The sequence below is a fragment of the Planococcus citri genome, chromosome 5 (assembly GCF_950023065.1).
Source record: "Planococcus citri chromosome 5, ihPlaCitr1.1, whole genome shotgun sequence".
Taxonomy (NCBI): domain Eukaryota; kingdom Metazoa; phylum Arthropoda; class Insecta; order Hemiptera; family Pseudococcidae; genus Planococcus; species Planococcus citri.
This window is the reverse complement of record NC_088681.1, coordinates 71,446,812-71,470,803: the sequence shown is the minus strand read 5'-3', so window position 1 is coordinate 71,470,803 and position 23,992 is coordinate 71,446,812. Positions and strand designations below refer to the sequence as shown.

The 23,992-nt window shown below is 37.3% G+C and overlaps 1 protein-coding gene across 5 annotated transcripts in view; it reads left to right on the top strand.

Annotated features, from left to right (window-relative positions):
• The first annotated feature begins 1,026 nt into the window (after positions 1–1,026).
• Positions 1,027–23,992, top strand: part of LOC135849400 (monocarboxylate transporter 10) — a 229,820-nt gene continuing 206,854 nt past the window's right edge. For 2 of the 5 annotated variants that reach the window (XM_065369824.1, XM_065369825.1), the window contains exon 1: positions 4,181–4,561. Coding sequence is in view for 1 of the 5 variants with exons in the window: in XM_065369815.1 (XP_065225887.1) it covers positions 1,549–1,564; positions 2,307–2,645 (355 nt within the window). In the remaining 4 variants the exon portion in view is untranslated. Of the gene's footprint in view, positions 1,114–1,439; positions 1,565–2,306; positions 2,646–4,179; positions 4,562–23,992 lie in introns of those variants that run through there. The other 3 variants (XM_065369815.1, XM_065369823.1, XM_065369827.1) reach the window with 3 other exon arrangements.

Here is a 23,992-nt window from a genome sequence, read left to right as displayed (position 1 = left end):
ATTTTACGAATTTTAAATTATCATATTTGTCAAAAATTGAAAAATTTTTCAGATAGATGCATTCAAATGATGTCTTTATAACCCATAATAGAGAACGAACAAAAACTGTTATGATGGCAAAGTGCCTATCTTCAAAATTGAGGGACACGCTTGATTCAAAACTTCCAAAAAGGTGTCCTAAATTTCAAAGATGGAAAAGATATAAACACTTTTTGCTCGGTTTCAGGAAATTTTCCAGGCCAATAATGACGTTTGAGGGGCCAAATCAAAAATGAAACGTTATTTGTACTCAACGCTCCCAAAAACGTGATAAACCATAATACGAGTATGACGCATTGACGCATGATTTTTTCAATTTTCAGAAAATTTGGACAGCCTATTGGGGGATTTTTCTAATGTGGAGGAACCTACAAAAAATTTAAAGCAAAATCGAAGGACCCAAAACTAAAACTGGGTTGAATTGATCTGAAATGATGACTTTCTCGTAAGTATACATAGGATTGATGTCATTTTTTTCTTTATTTTTTCGCAGGTGATTTCAATTTCATTGAATTTTCAATAATGGAAAACGGTCGTCGGATGCGTTACATGCAATAATAATTCTCGCTTAATGATAATGACTAATGAGTATTTAACTGTAACCTCGATAATGACGACAAATATTGTGCTTCTCATTAGGTAAGATCGCACCAAGAACAAAATTTTCGACCAAGAAAACAAAATTTGGATCCTGTTATTTTTTCTCGTCGCTTTCAGAAATGAGAAAACTGTCCATATTTTCCTTCGCGCCACATGATACTGACCACTGACCAACCACCGATCACCTATGCGATTGCCGTTCGCCAGCTTTTCAAACGCCGCTGTGGTGAATCGCCGAAGACAAATCGAAAGAGGAAGATATGAATGAATGAAACACGCACCTGCATTGTCGCTAGTCGCTTCCGCTATACGGTCAGAATTTTAATGAGGAAATTCTCAACGTATATCGTAGTACATAGTAAATTTCACCCGTATTATTCTACGCAGGCTCCGTTATCAAGGGATCGACTCCTTCCAGCGTGCTTAACCTGTTAAAAAGTGCTGTTTGATAACAGTACCACGTTACACCTACTCGTTAGTATCGTTTTATGTACCTTATGCTAAGGACTGCGTTTAAAGCTTTCGAAAGCTCCGAAGTCACGTGCGCTTTTTTGAATACGAGTGCTTGAAAGATTTTAAAAATATGGTACTGAATTAGGGGTGTTTTAGAGAGTGAATTAATGTTTAAGTATCTAATGGTCAACTTTTCGCGAGTGTTCAATTTTTAAGATCAATTTCCGAGTGTGCGAATAACTATGTTCGTATTGTTTTGTGGGGATAATATAGATGTAAAATTTTTGTTTTTACAATAACTTATGTTGAACACCCGGTTTTTTGTTTTGTTTTGTTTTTTTTTGAAGTGAAACGTGAAGCTAATGTACCTATAGATAAATTTCGTCTCAAGTTTTCGATCATCGATAAATACATCGTAAATAATTCAAATATGGTCCTAGTCGTTCAGCAGTATAAATGAAAGGATCGTATGGTACGTAAATGTACTTTCATTATTTTTATGTTTTATTTGTAGACCTAAAAGTCCAATTTGCAGAATCAGTGAAAGAAAGTTAGAACTTTAGTAAGACATTTGAGCGTTGAGACGTTTGTCTCGTCATTATTTTTTCATTGCCTCGATAATATTCATTATATGGAATACGCATTTCCCTCCCTCTCCCCCTCTTCCCCTCTAACTCGTGGCAAATTGAACAGTTTTTATGAAGAAGTATCTATTTAGGTGGGTATTTTAGCATCCAAGTTTTTATTTGTTCCTATCTATACGGTGCTTTCATAATGTATTCGCGTTCGTTTGTATTTTTAGAATCGTAAATTACTTTTCGATAGATTTTAACCATTGTTTGTTTCCATTTGAAGAATTTGGAAAGTTGTTTCTCTTATATTTTTTTTTTCATCTCGTTCTTTTAAAGGAAGATGGTGCGGAAGTATCGGTATGCTAAGTTGTGGCAATAATTCAACGATGATTATTATGTTTTTCCGTTTATTTTCTTTAAATTTTTTTCGCCTACTTGTATGTTGAATACGCGGTCGTTGTTTTTTTCCATCATTTTTTTTATGCTGCATCCGGAGAAGATATTAATTCTCACTTATACCTACCCGAACGCTGTAGAATTTATTCGTTTCTCAGCTTCTGTTGAATATTATATTATATGACGTGTTATGATAGATAAGTCGGTACATTGTAATTTACTAATTCATTTTACTGGTACGTTTAGGTCGCAGCAATACTTGGCCAGTGGTAGTAGTTAATTTGGGAAAGAATGGATGCTCAACTACTACTCGTATCGGAGCAACAACGACGGCGGCCACCAATTTCAACGAACGTACGCCAATCGAGTCGACAAACGGAGCTGTATCTTCATGTGCTGCAACTGTATTGGATGCCAGAAAAGTGGCCACCTTATCCAGACATTACTACCCCGAAGGAGGATGGGGTTGGATAGTTTTGGGATGTTGCATTATCGTACACGTCCTGAATCATGGTTTGCAGTTATCCTTCGGCGTACTCGTGCTTCCTATCAATATACGTTTCAGAAGCATCACAGAACATACAGGTTGGTAGACAGCTCGGATACTCGCGTACCTATTTCATATTCATACGTATAGCCTATGATTGTTTACTCTTTTGTAAGTTTTAGCCCATTTTGTATTGAAATAATGGAATTCGTCGTCAGTGCGTACGCGTAGGTAGACTCGCTAAGTTGCTAACTCGTCTACAGTAATTAATGTGGCGGCGTTTGCCTATACTTACGATAAGTTTTCGAATTCGGCCAAGTTATAGTTAATGGATGCGACACTGTACGCCTAAACCCTTCTACTACCGACTACCCTGTGCTGTACAGTATACATATGTTAAAAGGCTGCGGATAAAGTTTATATACGATGGCTTTTCCTTTGTGAATTTGTGTGTAGGTGAGTGCGTGAACTACGCCGAGCCCTAGACGTCTTTAGGTTTTCGCCTTTTGCCATGCCATCTCTCTAGTCTTTAAATACTCTATCAGTGAGAAATGGAAAAACTTTATTTTCTTTGTTTAAACATGGCAGTACATTTTGAATAAGACTTCCGCCAGCAGCTTTTCTCTATCTTTCCCCTTTCGCTCAGCTCGGGCGTTTACCTCGCCCATGAAACATTGGAAACATTTTACAATGTTTCAAGTTCGTGCTTGTAATAGTTCACCAGGATGTGTCGTAATTCACCTCCTTTTAGCTCGCCACTTTATCTTCATTCGTTGTTCAGTTTTGTGAATAGTTTTTGTAGTAAAGAATAAAAGTGTAATTATTCTTTCATAAATGAACAATAAAATGCTGCAGTTGAAACATTGTCAAATGTAAATAAAAATCAAAAAGAATTATGTAAGTACCTTGAATAGGTATATGAAATGATAATACACCTATTAAAAGTATTAAATATCTAGATACGGAATATTTATTACGAATAGTACGAATTTTGTGGTGTATCAAAGTAAGAGAATTATGTAAGTACCTCGAAACTGTTGAAAAATTTCCATTTCGTATAGTAATAATATGATTTTTTTTAAAATGAACTTTACGTTGACGGCTCCAGTCCAGTTCAATGTTCGAACTCAAACTCCAAGTATAATAAAATTTATATTATACTTAGGCCTATGTAACTTTGCCTTTGGGAAACCAATTTTCTTTCATTCACTGATTTTATTCAGTTATTCCATTCGAAGGTATTATTTTGTTAACAATGCTGAGCTTGAGCTAAACTTTGTAAGAATTGTAGTATGTACTTTATAAAAATTCATTTAAAAAATAATTAAATTTTTAAAAATTAGAATTAAAATGTTTTGCCAATTATTGCCAAGTATCTGGATCTGGCAGTGGCTGTGTCTGTGATGCTGAAGAGCTGATCAGCTGATGTGATAAGCTAGCGCCTGCGGGAAACTTTGGAACTTGAAAGTTCGGTTCTAATCTAATGAGTTCCTTCCTGGCTCCATTGTAGTCGCTTAGTAAGACGCATGCGTGCGTTCACCAGTTTTCATAAGAATTTGTGTTGGTGTGTGTGTGTGTGTATGTGTGTGTTATGTTACGTTGAGTTCGTCTCCCTCGGTCCCTCCTTCAGTCCGAGTTCTTGTGGAGTTTGTTTGTGTCGAGTTCTCGAGTTGTCCGCGTCTCCGTCTTATTTCGTTATGAATTAGGTTAATAATTCAACAAAATGGATTAATTAGGGGTGTAATTATGTTTTTCTTTTTACTTCGCAATCGTATGTTGACTCAAATATTCTAATCGAATTGAATCGTGACGCGATCTTTGCTGTAGAGCTGAATTATTCCGTTTGATTAGTAGACGCCATGTTGAATTGTCGGTGTCTATTATATTCATTGTTTTCGCGATTTTATTCTGTTCGACATTCGTTGGTAAGTTTCGTTGATTGATTATTTTCGTTCATCTTTCTGAACCTGGTGAAAGCATCGATTTTAATCATGTTATTCCTGAAATTGATGCGGTAAGTTGAATTTTTTCTATATTTTTGTTTATATTGATCATTGGCACTGCGACGCAAAGTGGCTGACATCTAGCGGCGAACGCTCGAAATGCTGAAAACGGGTCCAGTTGTACAGAGAGCATAGGGAGAAATCGCGTTTTTTAATTTTTACGCAAAAACAGTAGGGTTTTTTACCAATTGTATAGGGCATTATTTGAAGGGAATTTAATTTCCGATTTTTTGGTGTAAAAAAAAATGAATTTCGACCATTTCCAACGCGACAAATTCAATTTTCGTGAAGCAATTTTCACCCGTTTTCAGAATTTCACAAAAAAATATATCGGTAAATCCAATTTTTTTAATTATCTCAGTAATCAGCATTTTCTCCTCTTTACATTAATATAATCACCAGATTTTTAGCTTCAATACTCGCGGAGAAATTCAATTAAAAAGTTGTGAAATGCTGAAAAGGGGTGAAAGAAATTATCAAAATTCAATTTTTTTTACACCAAAAAATCGGAAATTAAATTTCCTTTAAATAATGCCCTGTGCAATTGGTAAAAAACCCTACCGTTTTTGCGTAAAAATTAAAAAACGCGATTTCTTCCTATGCTGTCTGTACAAGTGGACCCGTTTTCAACTTTACGTTTCGGCGCGTAGCAGCGCGCTCTATGTATGCGTCGCACAGCCAATTGATTCCTTCGGTATAGGTGCCGTAAGCCGTAGTCGAGATTGAGTCGAGCCGGAGATCAGCCGTGATACTATACTGTACAGTAGGTACCGTATGCTCCATAAGGTCTGTTCTCTGAGTGTTTGTGTTTTTAAACGCTATTGGCAAAATCGTTTCTGAATTCTTACGAATTTTATTATAAAACATCCCTGTTTTTAAACTCGTGTTACGTAATATTGCATCTATACTTATACTTCCAAAGGTGTGTCTTCTTGATTCCAAATGGGACGTAAGTAGAATAGGTATCTTTTTTATCATGAGACAATTTCGAATAGGTTGTCTGGTGTAGAATGAAGTGTAACACTAGGTATCAATTTGCGATCATGAAAAAAATACCGACACGGCGTAGATTTTTCAACTTCTATGTTTACTACATTATACTTATAGGTACTTAGGTAATATCGGGCATTGGTCATAAAAGCTCGATCTCATGGTTGGGAAAGACTCTGATCAGAAAATGTCATGATTTGATTCGTGATTCAAATCATCTTTCAGCCATTATTTTGTGTTATGAGTCAAGAGAACGAGAACGACATTTATGAATACCTAGTTATCTGCTTTTCGTCCTCTTTAACCATTTGGTAGTCGACATATGTTTTGATTTTTGTGGCAGTTTACTCGAATTTTGAGACGAAGGTATCTTAGCTATCAACTTCGAAGATGTTTCAAGCAATTGCTACCAAGTTCCCCTCAATTTTACTAAAATATCATTAAAATTTGACCATTAACAGTTGTGTTCATGAATCATGACCATTTCTTAGGTGCTTCATGTAATTTTTGCCAAATTTTTTTCCACTTGGATAATATTTGATCATTCTTCCACATAGTCCTATGTAATTTTTTGGTACTTTTCAACCACTTTTACGACTATTTTACAGTGTTTTTGTGATATTTTTGCATACTTTCATTTAATTTTGGTAATATTCGATTTATATTCGATACATTTTTCACAATTTCCCACAATTGATTCGATATTTTGGCATATTTAGGGTATTTTACTCAAATTTTGAACTATTTTATCAAATTTCAGTTGTTTTAGTTTATTTACCTACATGAGATTTTACACAATTTTTGAATCATTTTCGCAATGTACGTATTCTCAATTGTTTTGATTTTTCATCAAATTGATGATAATTATTTTTAATTGAGAAGTTAATTTGTCAAATTTTGTGATATTTTATACATACAATTTTGGCAAATTTTTATGCAATAATTTTGAAAACCTTTCATCAATTTTTGAAGCATCTACGCAACTTTTGCATGGATTTCATTCTAATTTCGAGATATTTCATCTAGTTTTGATCGTTTAAAACGTTTTTATCCTAGTTTACAGTTTCAAAGATAATGTAAGCAAGTGGTAGAAAACTGTGCGCATGATCACTGAAATTCCATTTTGGGTAACTTTCAAGCAATTTCTATGCCAATTTCACGGTTTTTGCTGTAAAATACCTGTACTATAATTTTTTTGAAATTTCGTATAATTAATAATGTTTACCAAATTTTGTGTATTTTTGACAAATTTTTACTGTAATTTGGGAATATTCGATCAATTTTTGATAATTTTCAATAATCGTTACAATTTATGTGAAATTTCATTCAAATTTTTTGACATTTTCTCAACTATTTGTGGTTTTTTAACGTTGCATCAACTTTTGGTATACCTTTGGATGATTTTTATTCCAATGTTACATGTTTTTTATGATACCTATACTTTATGTGTGAGTATTCATTTTTTGGGCTTTAATAAACGCCGAGATGATTAGAATTCACTGAACGAATGAAATTTAGAAAATACAAATCGAAGAAACATATACCTACATACTTAGTTTTTCTTTCAACTTTCCTCTGAAGTTATGTTTTTGCAATAAGCATCCTCTTCGTAGCCTCCTACGATGATTGTTGTCAAAAGTTCGTCATAATTTTTTAACGCACTGTAGTACTTGAGTTAGTTTCAAAAATGATATTGTGCTTTTCATAACGTACCTACATAAATACTTATGGTGTGGTAATGTGAAGCTCGACGTCGAGAGGTGTGACCTTAGTGATTTTCAACTTTCTGTTTGCGACAAGTTTAGTTTTATTTTTTGTCGCGGTGCAAAATATCTACTCGAAACACTGAGGCTGACCACCGTTCTACAATATAGTATAATAATTTTGCGGCTGTTGTGCGATCGTTGCTTCGCTCATCGTTAATGCCTATTTACACTCGGTCTGCTTCTTTTGCTACAAAAAAAAAGTGGACAATATATAAAACAATTTAGTTCAATTTTACTCTACAAAATTAGAGTCGTGACAGCAACATACGCCTCTGCTCGCTGCTCGTAATAAGTATGTCTGTATGTACTCCTATTTCGTTTTTTTTGACCCAGCGTACCCGCATAGATACCTACTTACTTTTGCTTGGTGATTCACTCATTACTTACTTGACTCGCTTATGAACTAGGAAGAGTTGAACTTGCTGAACCATCTCTCCTAAATGTTTGCCTCGTCGTCAATATTGCTACTTCTTGTAACTTTTTCCGAGTTTTTCCTTTTCTTTTCTGTTATACTCGTATTTACGAGTACCTACCTACCGGACAAATTTTTGTCTTATTATTTTGCTAAACGATGCCCGCTTGATGTTTAGCCATTTTCGGTGGACGATCTTAGACATTTTTTTAGTTTTGAAATTGACTTCCAACATCAGCTTAGAATTCTGCGACACCTGACAATTTGCAGTGCCCTATCAGGTACCTAAACCATCCTACCGCCGAATGCAGCGAATGGCAAATTTGTTGTCGACGTTGTCTTTAGTTGGGCGATTCTTTCTTTCTCTTGCGAATTGATGTCTCGAATTCAGAATTAAGAACAATGTGTCCCATCAGTCAATATTTCCAATTCTGATGAGATATTGTCATCAGAGAGGATGGTTTCTGATCTCTGTAATAATATGATTTCTGCTACTGGCTACAATTAGCAACTGAAGGATACGTGGTACAAGCGTTTATTTTGTTTTTGTAGAAGTATCAGTATTTTTTAGATCTTCAATTTTTTTTCTCAATGTGCAGGGCTCGCACTCGGTTACTTTAACGAGGTCACTTTTCGATTACTTACTTGTTTTGAATTTTTTCAAATCTCAACTCTCTAGTTTGTGAAGAAAACAAGAAGTACGTAATGCCTCGCTTTTTGCCAAAAATACTAAACTAGCAATAAATCCCACTTTTTTCAAAGTAGCCAAGAAACCTCATTTCTTGCTAAAAAAAATCAAAAATTGCGGTTTCTCGCAAAAATTCCAAAAGTCTTATAAGTCTTATTTTTTACCATAAAATCCCAAAAATCTTGCTTTTTTGGCAGGAATTGACAAAAATTTCCAAAAAGTTTTGCTCTTTGCTAAAGTTGTATAGGTTTTGCTTTTTTGCAAAAAATTGACAAAACATCTTGCCTTTTAGCAAAATTGCCGAAGAGAATCACAGTTTTTCCCTCAAAATTTAGCTTTTTTTGCCAAAAGTTACCTATACGTCTCGCTTTTTACCAAAAAATTGCAAAATAGTTGAACTTTATTGACAATAATTGTGAAAAAATATTACTTTTTGTCACGAAAAAAGTATCTCTTTTGTGACACCAATTGTTGAATAGTCTTGCTTTTTGCTCAAATTGTACAAGTTTCTATCAAGTTCCCTTTTTTGGACTGAAGTAGGTATAGGTTATTATAAAAATGAAATAGTTCTGTTTTTTTTGGTGATCTTTTTTCTGCATTAAAACGTTTTGCCCGCGTTTTGTCACTTTTTTGGTTATTGTTTCGAGCTTCTCTGGTTATCGACTTTTTTTGTGGTGGATAAAAAATGAGTACGAGCCCTGACCGTAAGTAATTATTACAAGCTGAAATTGTATTCTATTTCGGTAAAGGCGTAGGAATAAGTATCTAGAAAAATTATTAGGTTGGTACAGTGTGATCAGAAATATCGAGCTCCTCGAACGAAGTTCTGCGTTTTAAACATAGTTGGCGCAATGTTAATCGTTTCGATGAAGCATTCAACATGTAATCCTATACCAATCACACTGAGGGTGCTCGATGTTTCTGAGCACGTTATACGTATTCCTCCACCTAGTTTATAATTGAGTAGGTAAGGGTACTAGGTACAGCTAATATTCGTATTTTTACGAACTGTGCAACGCTGACTCGCCGTTAAAATGCTCGAACAACCGCGGCCAAGACATTTTAATGGCCCAAACAGGCCCGCCCAATCCGTTTCATTTCGCCGTATAATTTTAATTATAATTCCGCTTCTTCGTTGGTAAATGCTTCGTCATCCAATGGATGGAGGAATACGCTACTATACCCATTGTATACTCGTACTATTGATTTACGAACTCGATTACGCGGCTAATTTTAATCCGCAGCTCTTTTCCTTATCATCGCCCATCGGATGACTCCGGGAGCTGAGAAAGAAGAAGAAGAAAAAAAAAAACAGAAATTCCGCGAACGATAATTTTATTTTCCATTAATCTTATTACCAAACGTAAAGATGGTTTCATTTGCTTCATCAAAAATTGTTAATGCGCTTTCTGCACGAAGCATTTCAGTATTTAGAATGTAAAAAGGACGTTTTTCAAAATACGAAAAAAAAAATACCTATTTCGACTCGAATACCTACTTAGTAACTTTGAATGTTACTCAGATGACGTAATTTTTAGTCGCGTGTAAATTCAAAATTCTAAAAAACCAGTGATCATTAAATTAATGTGGGTTGTCAAAAGGCATCCTGTATGGTAATGATGATGATGATGATTAAAATATCACGTATCAGCAACGAATCGAGTTTGTCAGTGTATTGTCTCTATAGCTGACCTATAGGTATACGAGGCTAAGTAATTGTTCGGAGCTGCGGCTTGAAAAAAAAATTGGTACATAGTTTTTTACTTTCGTTGATGTTATACACGTATTATAGTACGAAGCGAAAATTCATTTTAGCAGTTTTAGCGTGTTGTGTACACTGTACATCGTATGAAACGAAAATCGAGCGATAATTAATTGATCTAACATCTTGCAATTCAGCTTGATTGAAAATGAGTACCTACCACCGTAGTCCACATAGATGCTATACCTACTAATACGAGTACTGAGTACATATGTATGTACGCATTTACGTCTAGAAGATATTTTCGTAATCGTTTTCGAAAAAAGAAATCGCGTAAAAACTTTTCAAACTAATAAAACGGAAAACGCGGCACCCCGTCCTTCTCCTCACCCCTCCCCCTTCGGCCGCTTGAACTGCATCGGAGTAGGTAGGTAGAGGTACAGGGTACACCCATAACGATGAGAGCATAGGGGCCTAATGCCGACCAACTATAAATCTGATACATAGATAAATACATCACGTATTTACGATAAAAAGATTACCCTCTAAAACTGACCCGAAAGCAATAAAAAAATTCTTCTCGAGCCACGTTTTTGGGCATTAACTTTTCAAAGTACCTACGACCGTGCGGAGTGATACGTTTACGTATTTCACTTCAGTAAAAATCTTCCTTTCGCATAAGTATCTTCGTATCTATAGCAAAAAATGCCGATGCGAAGCCGTCATCGACCGTTGTTGTTTTCGTTCAATTTTCATAAAAACCTATAGACTCAGACTCGCACTCGCGTCGCGAAGTTTTTACGATCGGAATCCTTCAGCGAAAACGAAAACTTTAACTCGTACTCGTATGACTTCGTCCGCTCGATTAGCTTTTAATCGTCGCATATCCGACGACGTTGTTGCGAAATAATTGAAATGTTTCAAAATACTCGTACGAACGAGTTCGAAGGCAGTTATTATTATTATTGTTTGCAAATCCCCGTATTATATTATTGTATCGTGCGTAATCGATGAGTCGATCAATTATTGTTGAAATCGTCGCGATTGAACGCGGTTTACAAACTTGGCAAATGGCGGGTGTATCCAATTTTGCGTCGATTTTTTTTTTTGAGCGCGTGTACTCAACTCACTGTCAGCTTCTCCTCTTCAATCACGGGACTGGGTGAATCTAATAATCTAATATGTATGTATTATGTATTATACATGAACTCAAATGGATTGACTATAGGCTACGAGTATATGTGCTGGGCTGCCGGGCTGGTGGAAGGGGATTACCAATTCTTTGGCGAGACACCCTATGTACGTACTACGTAACGTCGTAATAAAAAAGAAAGGAAATAAGTAGAGGTATAGAAAAACAGAACGAAATGAAACGAGGATTTATTACGTAAGGCAAAAATTTACGCGAACCATTACAACGGGTTGCGTTTCCTTCGTCGACTCGAGTTTGAGCGGAAATGTACCTCGCTGTGAAAACAAATCGTAATAATAACGCGATTTTAGCGAGTTTTTCCGACGAGCTTTACTTACTCGATGTACTTACGAGTACTTGCCTACCTTTTTTCTTCACCTTAGCTTATTATCGCTGGCACGCGAATAATACGTCAGTCTCACCTTCGCGTCGCTGTTCGTAAAAGTATAAGGACAACGCCCGCACGCTCTCAACTTTGAATGGTGCGGTGCCCGCGGGTTTTTACTTTTTCACCAGTATCACCCCTGTACCTACTTTTGCGATTATTGCAACGATAGGGATGAAATGAAAGTGTACAACGATGTGCGATATGTGTACAATTATGTAGGTAGTTAATTCGATCTTGATGGTAGTTGGCGGGCTTGAAAAAGTCTTTAATTTTACCTAATTCTGTTGCTGGATTTGATTTAGTGGTGATTCAGTCGTTGTGACGAATGATTTTTCGATTCCGAGCAAATCGTTCGTGAACGAATCGAATCCTGTTTTTTGATGGCTGGATCAAAACTGTCAAGATCCGTTATGTCATCTACGGCCTACGTATTCCTACTTGTAATTTGATTTAGATATTGATTTTTCAGTGATTCATTCGTTCACGAACGGTTCTATCTGGTCTAATTGACTGGTAATTCGTCGATTCGTGATCGATCTTTCTACTTTAATCGAATCGTTCGCGAACTAATTATTTTATAATTCAATTATCGATGAATTCTATAAGAAGTCAAACTTGACCATTCCCTCTTTCACTGGATTTGATTTAGTATAACGATTCAGCTGTTCTCGAATGATTTGTCAATTCCGAGCAAATCGGTCTTGAACGAATCAATTCCGGTTTTTGATGATAACAATAAAACTGTCAAGCTTCGTCACGTCCTTTATACCGAACTTGATTTTCAGTCTTTCATTCATTTTCGAACGATTCGCGCATTTACACCTGCCTTCTTTATAGCCCAGTCAAAGTATACGATTTGACCCGGACATAATTGGGATCAAAGGTTTTTTTTACGAATATTGTCTAGGATGGTGTGGTGAACAATATACTAAAAGCCCCCGCCCCTACCCCTAGAGCTAATCCCCCCACAGTGAATCAAAGCCCCCAAAAATCAGTTTTTTGTCAAAAAATTCTGAAATGTCAACTTTTGAGTAACATGAGCACTGATTATTTAATCTCCTCTCAAATACCTATCAAATTAGCTATCAATAAACTCCCTAGACCCATGGGGAAAGGGGGTGGTGGCGCCACGACCCCTCAAAGTGGTGTGATTTCAATAAGTCTACATTTAATGACTTTGGGACTTGGAACCTGTTCTAAATTCTAATAGATCAAATGAAGTCAAACTTGGGGAATGAGATTGTTTTGGGACCTAAAGTCGACCCCTGGAGTGGGGAGGGTCAAATTTGAAAATTACGGAAATGTCATTTTTTTGGAGGGGCATAATATGGTCCCAAATGGATGAAAATGGTCCAAAATTGTATCATTGGTCAGTACTCCCATTGTGATCAACATATCCAAATTTCAGCATCCTAGGTCATTACCACTTCTTTTAAGGAGGAAAAACCCGAAAATAAGGGTAAATTGAGGGGTTTTCCACCTTAATTCCTCCTTAAAAGAAGTGGTGATGACCTTGGATGCTGAAATTTGGATATGTTGATCACAATGGGAGTACTGACCAATGATACAATTTTGGACCATTTTCATCCATTTGGGACCATATTATGCCCCTCCAAAAAAATGACATTTCCGTAATTTTCAAATTTGACCCTCCCCACTCCAGGGGTCGACTTTAGGTCCCAAAACAATCTCATTCCCCAAGTTTGACTTCATTTGATCTATTAGAATTTAGAACAGGTTCCAAGTCCCAAAGTCATTAAATGTAGACTTATTGAAATCACACCACTTTGAGGGGTCGTGGCGCCACCACCCCCTTTCCCCATGGGTCTAGGGAGTTTATTGATAGCTAATTTGATAGGTATTTGAGAGGAGATTAAATAATCAGTGCTCATTTTACTCACAAGTTGACATTTCAGAATTTTTTGACAAAAAACTGATTTTTGGGGGCTTTGATCCACTGTGGGGGGATTAGCTCTAGAGGTAGGGGCGCGGGCTTTTGGTATGTTGTTTACCACACCACCCTAGACAATATTCGCAAAAAAACCTTTGATCGCAATTATGTCTGGGTTCACCCATTTCTCCCCTCTAATATTTGACTGGGCTATTAGGGTTGAAATCATTTTTGTTTAGTCAAGGGTGGAATCGTAGAATACAAAATACGAGTATTTGTACCTAAATACACAGTTGAAAAATTAATCGAAGATTGAAAAAAAAAACAATAATTGAATCGGTGGGAACGGAAAGGTAACAAGTCACATTTTTGGAAAAAAAAATTTTCACGGATATAGGGGTTTCAAAGTACGGCGGATCGACTGGTGATGTCAGATTTCCGCAAAACTGCCGGGAAAGTGGTATTTGGGCGCAGAAAAAGGGCGGATCCGCATTTATGACTTTTTTGTAAAATTTTTTAAATTCCGTGAAAAATGACTAACATTTTTGAGAAGACCATTTTTTGAAATTTAAGTTAATCTCTGAACTGAAAAATGATGAAAAAATTAACAACTTGGGCAAAAAGTCTTAGAACTCGAGGGGTTTTTGGTCAATTTAAACGAGATAGCAGTCTAAATGATGTACTTAGATGTAGAATCAAGCCCCATTCGTGCCCGAGCAATTTCAAAAGAAATTTTGTCGATTGGGTGTAGAAAGGGTCTAAGTCCCATTTGTTTAGGCAGCAACAGCGCCGGCGCACGTGAATATTTTTTTTTCTAAACAGAGCTAAAAATTGTGTCTTGGGGTCCTCTTTCAATGACCTTAAGCATGTTTACCAAAACTTTTTGATTTTCAAATAAATCAGTTTTTTGTTATTCCTGAAAAGTGCGAAAAGGGACTTAGCCCCTTTCCGTTCCCACCGATTCAATTATACGCAGTGGCGTAGCCAGGATTTTCTCAAGGAGGGGGCAAAACCAGATTTTTAGGCATGAAAAATCGAAATGAGGGGTAATTTTCTGAAAATCTATTGTAATGTGTGGTGATTTCATGAAAGCGAAAATTTTTGGAAAAAATGGGTCCAAACAACGAAAAAACGTTCATTTTTGCATGTTTTTTTTTTCAAATTTTCGCTCTCAAGGGGGGGGGGGGCATGACCCCCTTCGCCCCCCTTGGCTACGCCACTGATTATACGTGCCCCATCAGGCGTATATTGGAAGATGGATTTCTGAGCAGGGTAATCTTTCCGATATAAGGTACTTGCCCTATTTATGGTGGCTAGCGGAAATTTTTCTTTCATTACAGAAAAATTAGCTAATGTGACGCTAAGTTGAAAAAAAATTAGAAAACGAAATTCCTTACGAATATACTTAGTCGGGTCCCGTCGTTCGTTGGGTTATCACAAAGAAACCGACCAGTAAGAAACTCGACGGCATTTCACTTTCCGCGTTTGCGTTTTTCTCCCATTTTATACCGACTTTTTCCCCACCCCTCATCCCCTCCCCCCTATTCCATACCTAAAATTAACCATAAACCATTTTTCGCTTCTTCGCTGTGTTACATTCGAGTTTGAATTTTCTCATAAATAATAGCGTCTCCGCGCGATCCCTCCTTGCCATTCAGTCAACGATGGAGTGCAGTGCAGGTTACGACCATCTACTCTACTCTACAGTAATCCTAAGCACGCTAATTCGCAGCGTGTCATAAAAAAATGTGAGTATTTTTTTGTTGTTGTTTTTTTCGTTTCGTTTCGTTTTGTTTGTTTACTTATTTGTCTTTTTTTGTTTTTTTTTTGTGTTTTTGGTTAATTTTTCTCGATTCGACGACGCGTCGAAAGAACATAAAAACGCTGTATAGCGTATATACATATTAACGACGCGACGATAACGAATTTTTTGTTCGTATACTTATTATTGGTTGAGGTTGAGGAGGGTACGAGCCACGAGGGTGAAGTAGCGTGACGCTCAATTTTGTACGTACGATATACCATATCTAATTGAAAGCGACCGGGGAATAAGTTGAAAATCAACATTTCCATTTTAGAAAGCCCCGGCGTGGTGTTAACTAGACTCTTGTGTGTGCGCGCGTTTTTTTGCGTTACGTTGGTATTTTTTTTTTTTTTTTATTCAACTTTTTTTAATGGTCGAGTGTTAGTCGCGGAGAAAGTTTTCAAAAGGGAAATTTTAAAACTCTCCTTTCGACTGCACGATAAATTATGCAGACGCGATCTTACTGGTGGTGGTTGGTGGTTAATAGTGGTACAAAATACATACAAATACGAGTATATCCGGTGACATAGTAGCTTGCGCTGTACGGCGTACGCGTCCTTTTTCCTAATGTAACGCGAAATTAACCCTTTATTTTCTTTCCTTCGCTTTTCTTTTCATTTTTTTTTCTCTCCGAAGCCCTCTCCTGTAACTACTCCTCACTCCTGTATAAACGCGTATCGCGTATACCGAGTTGACCTCGAGCATTGGACCTTTTTTTGCTACCAGTTGCGTTTAATTAGGCGGTGGCGTGAAAACAGTAATAATCGAAAGTAAAGTACTTAACTTTTTCGCTGACGTCGCGTCGCGTCGTCGCAGCAAATGGATAATTTGCGTTACCATTGGACGAAAAGTTGAATATTACGTTGACGTGACACGTGTATTACTCGAGTCTAGAGGTATACCTACTTATCTAATTACTGGTAATACGTTTTTAATATGGTCCTAAGTACATCATGAACATTGAACAGACGAGAGTACGAGTAATTTCAAGTACAATAGGGAGAAAATGAACGGGGAAAAAACCTACCGACTGACATACTCGTATAATATAGCCTACGAGTATAGGGTATCTAACGTCCTAAGCTGATACACACTGTGCAGAGATTTAGTACTAATACCAACGGCTGCAGCTATACTGCGGCCAACAGTTACTCGTATCTGCCTCAGCCTCAGCCTGTCAATCAATTACCAACTGCACGTACGCTGATCAATTTTTCAGCCCTTTAAACTGTACAGCCGAAAAGCAGTAATACATGTACATTTCGTACTCGAACACGCCGACACGGCGCCTCGCCGTTTCAACTCTTATACGTATAGTACGAGTATATCTGTTCATATTCATTCAAAAGTAAGTATACGTAGACGTACCTAAGTTTACTGAAGTTAGGTAGTTCTTTGAAAACAAATCATTCCATCTGCGTAGCAAACAGCAATATTTACCTGGGAAATTGAACGGCGCGGCGCGGTGCTACCGTGTACCTCTACCTAGTCGGTCTTTTTTAGACAAGTGACTCCGAACTTTCTCGCACAACTTGAAATTTTAACGAAATATTCGTAGATACATGCTTATGCATACCGAATTTAGCTCGATGAAGCCTTACTAATTATCGTCAAGCAACAGCTTCGTGTCGTCGTCGTCGTCGTCGTCGTCGTCGTCGTCGCAAAGACGAGAGAGAGAATTATTACAATTTTCACAAATGCCGGTGGGCGTGAACCTATTTTTGCAACGTGCCGCGTATAATCTGTACACTTATTACTTGCCCGTGCCCGCACCCGTGCCCCGAAGGGTAGTTGGAGTTATTACGTTTGCGAGACAAGTATACAGGTACAGGTAGCGGTACTTCTTAGCCTATACTCTTGTAGTCAGTCATCTGTCGTCTTGTTGCTCGGTTCATTCATTAATTCCCTTAATTTTGAGCGCACGCGCCGTGCTGCTTTTTCGTTTATTCGCGAAAAGTTGAAAACTTTGATTCATTCGCGTATTTCGAGCGACCTAGAAAAAGAAAATACGCGATGGGGAAGGCGTTTGTTTTTTTAGGAAGAAAAGGTGACTCCTGGCGCAGAACTTCTCACCCTCCATCTCTCATATTTGAATTTGTAAAAAAAAAAGCAGGAAGAATTCGATAAAAATTGCCAAACTGGCTTTCCAATTGGTGAAAATTATTTCTCCCGTGTTTTTAAAGCTTAAATTGACTGTGTGTGATGCCTCTCTCCTTGCCCAATCGACCTATAGGAGGCTGAAATTTCGTATGCATATCTGTAGTGACCTTTAGATGTGCCGTTTGGAGGTTCTGACTTTCCAGCCTTTTCCATTTCTCACCCTTTTACAGCTTCGAAAAAGTTGGTTTTCGCGTCATTTCTCCGCACCTAAGTATCCCTTTCGAAATCGACCTACGAAACTGAAACTCAACGTGCGCATCATTCAGAAGTTGTCGTAAGATGCGTCCTTTTGGGATTTTCACGTATCGAGCCCATCTCGCCTGATCCGTTTCCAACGGTAGAAAAATGTATTTTCTCACTTTTTTCAACATCATGACCCGTGGCCGTTTCGATGCTTTTTTTCTCATTTCATTATTTCGTTTTGGTCTTTTTTCGCTGGCAAAAGTCGATCGCCAATCTCCGGAGAAATGGTAGCCAGAAGACTGGCGTAGGTGTAGGTGTGACGACGACGACGAGTAACGAGATGAGTGAAAAGAACGACTAGGTGACGATTACGGAGAGACCTGCGACGCGACGAATGCATACTAAAAAGCGTAAGCCTTTCGTTTTGCTTTTCTTTTCGTTTTTCGTTTCAACGGATAGAAGAATAGAAGAATAGAAGGCAAAAAAGCCGGAAACGACTCAAATTGTGTCGTTTAGAGGCGAGCGATGCATAGATGTAGTCTGTTTTACGGATATTAGACAAAAATCATTCGTTTAGTTTACCTACTCGTATACTCGTACTGGAACGCGCCTGTAGGGAAATCATTGTAAAGTGTTTGATTTAGATAAAAAGATCAACACTTCGCCCTGTGTCGTTTTGTCGCTTTGTGTGCGAGCCTATAACTTATATGATAAAGACGTGTGTTATTCGAGCCTTTGACGGAGCTTTCTTTTTGATCGTCAACTCTATCGCGTTTGATTTAATTAGGTACTCGTCGTATACGTCGAGATTTAAGGAGTGCTGGTCAAATTCAAAAAATACCTACACGTGTAGTTTGATTCTGCAGATCCATGCGCAGTTCAACTGTTCTCGTGCGTGAGAAAATCATCCCATTCATTGTCTATAGGTGGTACCTAAATGGCCCCTACAGGCATTCTCAGTTTTCCGATATGCCATCTAATGCCAGAACAGATGCGAGTCACTAAACACGATACTTCGTTACTTCCGTACACACGTAATGTTTTTATATTTTCTCGCACCTACGTAATAAATTGCGAACTTATTACGCGAAATAAGGTACATATTTAAATAAAACGAACGAAACTCGGCGAGGAGAGGCATGGTTTTTCGATGGATCGAGCAATCCGTGGGCGAGTGAGCGCACCGCTCGACTCACCGCTCGCTTACGAGTAGGGTACCTACTACCTACAAATTACAATTCCTGTTGGCGAATTTCGTTTCAATCGAAAAGCTATATAAACTCGTAGAGGCGTTTTTCTTTCTTTCTTTCTTTTTTCGCTCTTTTTCGAATCGAATAAAATAAATTTAACGAATAATTTGCGCGTTCGTTCTATACAAATTCGGATACTTTAATCTAAAAACGATCCGACATCTCGATTAGATACGGCTGGCAAACTTTCTTTAAAAGACTCGTTCTTACTTTTTTGCATTATTTATTTTGTTCGCGTTTCGAGCGCGGGCGGCTCGAGTTGTCGCCGGTCATTTGCTCGAATTTCAAAAAGCCCGAAAATTAAGATCTCGCCTCTCTTTATACCTCCCCAATCTCAAAATACTTGAGGGAAGAACGACTAAGTTATGAAACATGAAATATTACTCGGCGAATTTTTTGCTCATCCTATTCGCTTAGAGGGTACTCAATTAATATAGTTATAAATAACACGCGAAAAATCAAATTTTAATTGATCCGTGTGCGACCCCATTCCCTTCTCATTTCACATTTCTCATCAATGTCATCACCACTATAAAAATTCGTAGGAGTGTGTTCCAGAAACAAACGAATTCACGCGAATCTAATTTGAAGAAAGGAACGAGAAGGTATACTCGCAGCGAAGGAAACTTAAAACCCATCGGTTCTAATCAGGGACGAAGCGAAGGGGGGCTAGGGGACAGCCTGCCCCCAGTGTTCCGCAAAAGTTGGAAAATGTTGGGAAATTGTGAGTTTGAGAAAGTTGCGAAAATACTTACAAAATACAAAAATTCCGACAATATTTTAGTTTCTGAGTTTTCAAAAACTGAAATTTTTTACAATAACAACTTTCCCAACTTTTGAAGCCAAATCTGTTACTAAATTTATGATTTTCTCAACTAAAATTCATTTTTTTTTTTCAAAAAATGTTGTTCTCGCTTTGCTCGGGCTAAATTGTTGTAATTTTTTACATCTAAATTACAGCTGTTTTGCTTGTTGAAATTACCTTACAAATTTTGAAAAGTTTTGCTCTCGCTTCGCTCGAGCCGATTTGTTTTCTTTTTTACGCTTGAAAATTTCAAGGAACTATTGATAAAATTTTCAAAAAGTAGAGATCAGAAAACCCGAATTTTTACCTACATTTTTGGTGTTCTACTTTTTGAATTACAAATATTTAATTCTCTAATACATACGAGTACTAAGTTACAATTTCAAGAAACTGGTGATTGAGTTTGAAAAATATTGAGACCAGAAAAACTGAATTCTTTCATTAAAATTGATGTTCTACTTTCCAAAACGTTTGCCCTCGCTTCATTCGGGCCAATTTGGTTCTTTTCACAATACAAATTTCACGAAACCATTAATAAAATTCAAAGAAAGTTGAGATCAGGAAAACTGAATTCTTACATTAAAATCGATGTTGTTCTACTTTGCGGACTACAAACTTTTCAGAGCTTTTGCTCTCGCTTCCCTCGGGCCAACTTGGTTCTCTTCAGAATTACAATTCACAAAAATCTATGATTGAATTTGAAAAATGTTGAGATCTGAAAAACCGAATTCTTTCATTAAAATTGATGTTATTATACTTTTCAAATCATTAATTTTCCAAAACGTTTGCCCTCGCTTCGCTCGGGCCATTCAAAATACTACTTTGAAAAATTTCAAGAATATGGAAATTGAACAGAAAAATTCCAGAAATACTCACAATATTCAAAGCATACTTATAAAAAAAATGCAAATTTTTCATTTTTTTCCGAACGGAACCACTAGCTTTTCAAAATTTTTTGATACCACAGTGTTCAGCGGGTAGGAATTTTGATTATACCTAGTCAACAAAGCTACAATTTTTTGGCTACAAAGTGTCGTGATACAATCCCCTCACCATTTGTAACTTACATAGGTAGGTAGAGGTGTACCCTCTTTTTTCACCCCACTTGGGAATTTTCAGTCGAATTGGTTGGGAATCTGGGGTTTTTGCCCCCTCCCCCCAGCAAAACCACTTCGCTACGTCCCTGGTTCTAATCAAGCTGAAATTTCACCCACAACACCCACAATCTATGCCTCAGAACAAAATTTTGATTTGCCGAGGTGGATTTCTTGATTTTTGTCCAACCTATGGAAAGAGTAGAAATAGTCCATCAGCATATTGAATTCCTCAAAAAAAGATTAAATCTCGAAATCGAACTTCTGTTCGGGAAAAGAAATGAAAAAGAGGGCCTAATTTGAGTGATTGGTCGCGATAGGAAGAATCTCTCTCTGCCTTGCTGAGGTGGAATGATTTTGGTCCGCACTTATTGGCTATCAAGTACTCTCTTTTACAGTACCCACATATTGTATTACTGAAGCTTTTACTCTGATTCTTTCCATATTACCGCGCTACAAAAATCATTTTTTTCAAATACCTGCACCAGCGAGTATGGTTTTTTTTGCATTTCTTTTACTTTTTTTTTTTTCGTAGGCAGTTGGCGCACAGTATTCCGAATATAAAAGCGAATAAAACGCGCGTAATTTTGACGAATATTCTTCGAATTACGCCTCCATCGTGTACGGAGTCCGGAAATTTGGTGCTTTTCTTTATACTGGAATGGTAAAGTCGGGTTGTCGCGTCCTCGTCGTTATACGTGTAGTCGTGTAGTCGTGTACCACTGCCATGCCGCGATGCCGTGCCTCTGCCTCTGGCAAACGACTTGAGAGAAACTTTCTGCTTCCGTTCGTGTAGCTGTAGACTGTATACTTTTTTTTTTGTTTTTTGGCACGGCGAAGTAACTTTTTCTTAATTTTCCTTCGCCTTTATCTGCTCCGTGCGGAATACTAAATTAGCTTTAACAATCAACGAAATCGCGTCGTCGCAAGGCAGGAGGCTGCTAATACGGTCGCCAAATGGTTTTTTCTTTTTAACGGCATGGCAGACCCTTCTTCCACCGCCGCCGCAGTGTCACAATGTTGGTTTCATAGCTGAAGACTTGCCTTGATCTACATAAGCTACGTAGTTTTACATTGCTAATGAAGGTATCACATCCGAATTGTCGTATGAATGCGAATCTTTAGACCTACCTACTTGACAAATATGAGCTAAAAGTTGATCCTGTACCTCATATAAGTATTTCGAGTATGGTATCGAGTATTCGACCATCAATGTCAGCTTTCACAGCCCTTCAAAGAACTAATTCATCTGCGATGCGACTATTTTCAATCATTGTTCGGATGATAGGACCAAGATTTGGCTGTCTTTGATACCCTTTTCAACTTCTTCCTCGAATATAGCACCTGACATTTTTGCATTTCCGGGTCTAATCATTCCTTACATTTAATAATTATAAGTTGAAATAATTAATCGAGTAACTGTTTAAAAAAAGAAAATCATTCTCCTGTAAAATTTCACTTTTCTTAGATGTCACCTTATTACTCCGAAGGTGCGATGTGTACCTCTCTCTCTACCTACTTGATAAAAATATGTACTTAGCAACCTACGAGTACATCTTTCTTTGACTTTTTGAATTTTAGCATCGATGCTCGCTCGCTGTAGCTGACTGCTGTGCTGCTGTGTTTCCTTTTGTTGGTTTTTTGTTTTTACAATATTACTTTTTCTTTTCTTTTCTTTTTTTTAATTAATTATATTTTGCTCATTTTATTAAGAAAAAAAGCTAAACGCTAGGTAGAACATGGTTGCAGTGGCGTGGCCGGCGTGTGGCGCGTTTATCAACTTTGATTCGGATGCGCGGCTGTGAGGCGTAAAAAGGGGTTTAATAATATAGAGCACGCTCCTCATCCAAATATGCGACTATTACGTGATGTATCTGCAACCCTTACCTCTACCTCTTCCTCTACCTTTACCTGCCTGCAGTATACGCGGCATACGTACGCGTATATTGCGCATTATGTAGCTCACAGCAACGATGTACTGATGTACAACGGTGCATATAAAGGTTGCTGGTGGTCTTATTTACTATCGCAAGTTTAATACTTTGATGTACGTACTCGTATAGATGATATGGATAATTCGTTACAGTTGAATAAAATGAGTGTAGTATTAAATTGAAGGAAACTGAGAACGCCAAAATAATGAGCGCAGCTAGTTGAATTTTTCTCCATTCCTTAGGTACATTTTTATGATCGATTTTGAAATGTTTTGTTCCGTTTTGAACATTGTTTGATTTGATTTCCGAGTGAATCAGTCGTTCTCGAATAATTCATAAATTCTGTTCGAATGCGTCGCAATCACGTCAACTCCAATTTTTGTTGATAAGATTTGCGTTATCAAGTTTTAAGGTATAATTCTTTGTGAAGTCTGATTTATTGATAATTCAGTAATTTGCGACGATTTTTTCACCTCCTGGGGAGGAAATCGTTCGCGAACGAAGTATCTTCAACTGTTGATAATGAATTTGAAGGTGTCACGATTCTTACGTGAAACGGCAGAGAAATTCGTGCAAAGCTGTACGAAAATTGTTCGGAATAGTATCGACTAAATTCTTTATAAAAAGTGATTCAAGAAACTGGTAAAAGGGTATTGTAGGTTAAGGGATCGAATCGATCATTTGACGGTTTTTCAATCGAAACTGGCCCCAAAAGATGGACTACATAATATTAGGATGAGAAAAAATGTTGACAAAAATTTCGGACCAACAGTACTCGAGTAGGTACTATTTTGGGAGTAGGAGGCCAAAATGTAGTTTTCAAGTCAATTTTTTCATTTTTCACCAAATTGAGTCGAAAAGTTCGTGTTTTTGGGAATATGTTCCTGTTCGTTTAGTATTCTACATATCTAGGTATCAATTTTTGCCATTTTAAACAATTTTTGGATTAATTTCAACGTTTGATCGGATTTTTCTTAGTTTTGAACCATTTTCACTCTTGTTTCTCTTAGGCAGGAAATTTGATATCATTTCTTTGTCAAAATTTCCCTCTTCCCCTCTCCCTCCCCCACCCACCCTCACGATGAATACCTTTGCACTCGACTACTACCCCTGCAGGAGAAAACACCGTCGAATGTGTCATAAAAATTGAACTTTATTGGCATACGTAGTACGTCTACGTATG